The sequence below is a fragment of the Bison bison genome, unplaced genomic scaffold (assembly GCF_000754665.1).
Source record: "Bison bison bison isolate TAMUID 2011002044 unplaced genomic scaffold, Bison_UMD1.0 scf7180017864223, whole genome shotgun sequence".
Taxonomy (NCBI): Eukaryota; Metazoa; Chordata; class Mammalia; order Artiodactyla; family Bovidae; genus Bison; species Bison bison.
Window position 1 is genome coordinate 2494393 of NW_011494795.1, and position 4085 is coordinate 2498477.

A 4085-nucleotide genomic window follows, 5' to 3' on the forward strand; every position below is an offset into this window, starting at 1 on the left:
CAGAAGGATGGGGTGTTGAGTAACTTTCAGGTTTGAGCGTGGGGGTGCAGCTCACTGAGGCCGTGGGAAATGACACGGTGGGCTTGGGGTAGTGAGTCTGAGATGCCAAGTGGCGGTGGCTCATGGGTCTGGGGCTGCAAGGAGAGCCTGGTGCTGAGGGACGGCACTTGACATGACATGTGTGGATGGGCTGACCGTGCACACACGCGCGCACGCATGCACACACAGACACAAAATGCATGCCTCACACAGGCGCTCCGAGACACTCTAGACCCACCTGTGCCTCACATCCCAGAGGACCGCACACCAAAGAGGCCATGCCCTTCACAGCCACATTCCTCGTCTGGGAGTCCTGCCCCTGCTTCCAGCCAGGCATCCCCGCCGCATGTGCCCAGGGCTCCTGAGCCCCACCTCAGTCCCAGGGAGAGGGTCTCAGAGCCCAGAAAGCCCAGTGCCCACTCCTGGGGTTTGCAGATACTCACTCTCCCCCGTCATCACCCCCTGCGTGTACCTCTTGGGCAGCATCCCTGTGTACCCGTAGAAGCTGGATTGCTGCACTTGAGAGAGAGAGAGAGTAGTAACCGTGAGACACCACTTATCACCTGTTCAGAAGTTCAAGAACACTCGTGTTGGCAAGAGAGTGGGGAAAGGACATGAACACCACTGGGGGCAGAGGGAGGTGGTCCAACCACCGCTAGGGGTGTGGTGGAAACAGCATTGCCTGCCTTCTGTGTCCCCACCCTGGACTGGCCAGGCTCCCCCACCTCCTCTGGTCACTGACAGCCAAGCAGAAATGACATACATCACTCCTGGGCCAGGCAGGAAAAGCCCACGTGGTCTTCCAGTCTTTTTTTCCCCAGGGGCAGCTACAGCCAAGGCCACGTGTTACAAATGGAGAGCCACCGTCAGCACCAGTGAGTGTGCAAAGTACCCCAGGCACCGGCTGGACATGTAGCAAGAGTCAGGAGTAAGACTGGTTCTGCGAAGCCGCTGAGATTTCTGGGCTCATTTATTACCAAGCATAACCTCTCTCATCCTGACCAATAGGACACAAGTGCAGGGACTTCCCTGGTGGTCCAGTGGCTAAGACTCCATGCTCCCAATTCAGGGGGCCTGGGTTCAGTTCCTGGTCAGGGAACTATTAATAGAACCCACCCACCACAACTAAGACCCGGTGCAAGCAAAAATATATATATATGAAGACAGAACTGCAGCCGTGTCTGGGGAAAATCAAGCCACACTGGCTCACACCCTACAGTCTAATGACTCCATGTCTAGAAGGAAACCCTGGAGCAGGATAGGCAAACTGGGATCTCGTGGTTGTCACCAGGATTTTTTAAAAAACAGAGCAGACCTGTGTACAAAGCCTGGATTGAGAATATTATCTCACAAACCTTGATTTTATTTATAAACACACACACACGTTTGCTGAGTCATAATGTGAAATGCATTTCTTCACAGAAGTCATTATCAACAAAACTACTGGCCTGGACCTTTGTAAAAGTTGCTGCCATAAAAGACAGAGGAAAACTGAGGACCACTTGGATTAAAGACATGACCAGTAATGCAGCATGTGGCCCTGGGTCAGAAGGACAAAAATTATAGAGAACATTATAGGAATAGCCTGTGAAATCTTTACATGGGTTATAGATTCGATGACACTGCTGTATCAGTGTTCAATGTCCTGATTTGGGCAATTGTAGACACGGTTCTAGGGGAAACGTCTCAGGTTTAACTGTTACCACAGTGAAAAGTCCTGAACTGTTAGTATTATGGCAAAAAGTGTGACGATGTCTGGAGTAACTCCTGAACGGTTTAAAGAGAAAACGTTCATTATTTTACATTTATATATATGTACGCGGAAATTTATATATACAGCTACTTTAGAAGTGGGGAGAGACAGAGAAAGCCAGAGAAGGAAAGAAAGCATTTCCAGCAAAATATTAACAACTGGTGAATCGAGGCAATAGTGAAGGGCGGGAAGCCTGGCCTGCTGCCCTCCACGGGATCACAAAGAGCTGGACGTGACTTAGCGACTGAACAACAATAAGAAGTTAAAAGGTATATGCGAACCCATTATATTATTCTTGCAACTTTTCACAAGTGTGAAATAGTTTCAAAATAAAAAGCTTAAAAAAAAAACAAAACTGGAAAGCTACTGCCCAAGAGAAACACTGACACAGAAAAAATGCCTGAGAGTTTGGGAGGCACAGTTTATACCTGAGAAAACCAGGGAGGTGCCTTAATGTCCACATAAGGCTTGGGCGTGTGGACATGTGCGCGGCGTGTGTGCTCCAACACTGCGTGCCCAGCGCACACAGCCCTGTGGGTGTGCAGTGTGCGATGTGTGAAAATGGACATGCCCGTGTGCATGTGGGCACACACCAGCCCTGAGCCTGGCTCACCCTGTATAACACGCCCCTAGCACACAACTCAACCCACCCTGGCCCCCTGGCTCTACCTGTGCAGCCGAAGGCCACGGTGCCCACAGCGGCCAGGTTGATGGCGTAAGCTTGGTCCCTAGAGAAGAGCTGCAGCCAAACGTCGCAGATGCTGATAAAGAGGAGGGGCCCCAGGGCTAAGAGGTAACCTGTGTGGGGGGAGGCCAGAGAGGGAGCAGTGAGCAGTGGGCTGGGGGAGCCCCCTCACCTCCACACAGGGCCAGGGCTGAGTGCTCTCTCTCTGCCATTTCCCTTAGGACTGGGAGGGCAGGACGTCTTACAGGTCTCAGAGGGGCACCTGGAAGACTTCCTGGAGGAGGAGCCTTTTGAGCTGGACTTTGAAGCTGAATGTTACCATGGAGACAAATGGTAGAGAAAAGCAGGGGAGAACAAGGGCCCTGGGACACATGTGGGGCACACAGCAGCCTCCCCAGGTACGGGCATCATGCCAGCGTGCGCTGCACCCCTCGAGCCTGACCCGGTTTTCATAGTGGAACCTATGACATTCCTAGGAGGAAGTGCACCCATCTTACAGACAAGGAGAGTGAGGCGCAGGGGTGCGTGGTGGCCAGAGGGGAGGGCTGGGGGCCGGGTGGGCAGTGGGCAGCGTACCCGCGGTGATCCTCGTGTGCAGGCTCAGCCTCTCCACCAGCGCGTTGTTCAGGAGCACGGCCGCCAGCGCCACCAGGATGTAGGTGAGGCTCATGTCAAACACAATCGAGGTTCCTGCGGGCGGTGGGGGGCGCTGGGGGGGCAGCCGGGGCTCAGAGGAGCCCCGCCCTCTGCAGCTGCCCCCACAGAGCACTGCTTCCTCCCTCTACCCCAAAGGGGCTAACAGCCCAGAGAGTGTGAGGGGCTGCCCTGGGGTCATGCGGCAGTTCACAGCCGAGCTAGAGTTTGAAGAAAACGGGCCCCCGGAGCAGGGTGCCGCCCGAAGGGTTTCTGGAGGGCAGCTGGCCCGAGCCGAGCGAGCAGGGCAGCGTGGATGGCAGGACGCAGCCGGGGCCCACCTGGGTACTTGTGGTGCAGGTAGTCCACGTCAGTGATGAAGCTGTTATAGGGCAGCAGGAAGCCCACGCCCGCCAGCAGCATCGCGAAGTAGATGGCGTGGTAGCGGTCGTCAGGCGCCGGCTCCTCTGCCGACAAACCCAGACTTCAGGCGAGAGGCGGACAGGCCCACGCGTGGCCGCGGCCACCACACTGGGGTGCAGGCCGCCGCCACAAGCACAGTGAACCACACCACCCCCCATCGTGACCACCACAGCCCTAGCCACTCAGTGTCACCCTAACCGCAGACGTGGCATCCCACCATTCGGTGCCTCTGCCACCTTAGCCACCATCGTGGGCACCATCAGCATGGCCACTCCTACCATATGCAGCCACTGAAGCCATCATGACTGTGGGCTCTCTCTAGCCCTGTGGCCACAGCTGCCCGCACCCCTGCCAGCACGGCCAGTCTCAAAAGTTACAAAGCACTGTGGCCCCTGTCACCATCGGACCAGCATCACGCCCACCATCACTGTACTGTGGTCCCTCCTCACGCAGGCCGCAGTCACCACGGCTGTCATCACCCCGGCTGCCATCCATCCCACAGCCGAGGCTGGCAAAGCCAACCGTGTATCGCGGCTGTTGGCATCACCATCA

The 4085-nt window shown here is 55.6% G+C and overlaps 1 protein-coding gene across 1 annotated transcript in view; it reads right to left on the reverse strand.

Annotated features, from left to right (window-relative positions):
- SLC29A4 (solute carrier family 29 (equilibrative nucleoside transporter), member 4) overlaps positions 1 to 4085 on the reverse strand; it is a 10375-nt gene that overhangs the window by 3687 nt on the left and 2603 nt on the right. The window contains exons 3-6 of the mRNA XM_010845797.1: positions 3452 to 3577; positions 3054 to 3167; positions 2462 to 2590; positions 483 to 557 (exon numbers count right to left, since the gene is read on the reverse strand). Coding sequence (XP_010844099.1) covers positions 483 to 557; positions 2462 to 2590; positions 3054 to 3167; positions 3452 to 3577 — 444 coding nt within the window. The remainder of the gene's footprint in view (positions 1 to 482; positions 558 to 2461; positions 2591 to 3053; positions 3168 to 3451; positions 3578 to 4085) is intronic.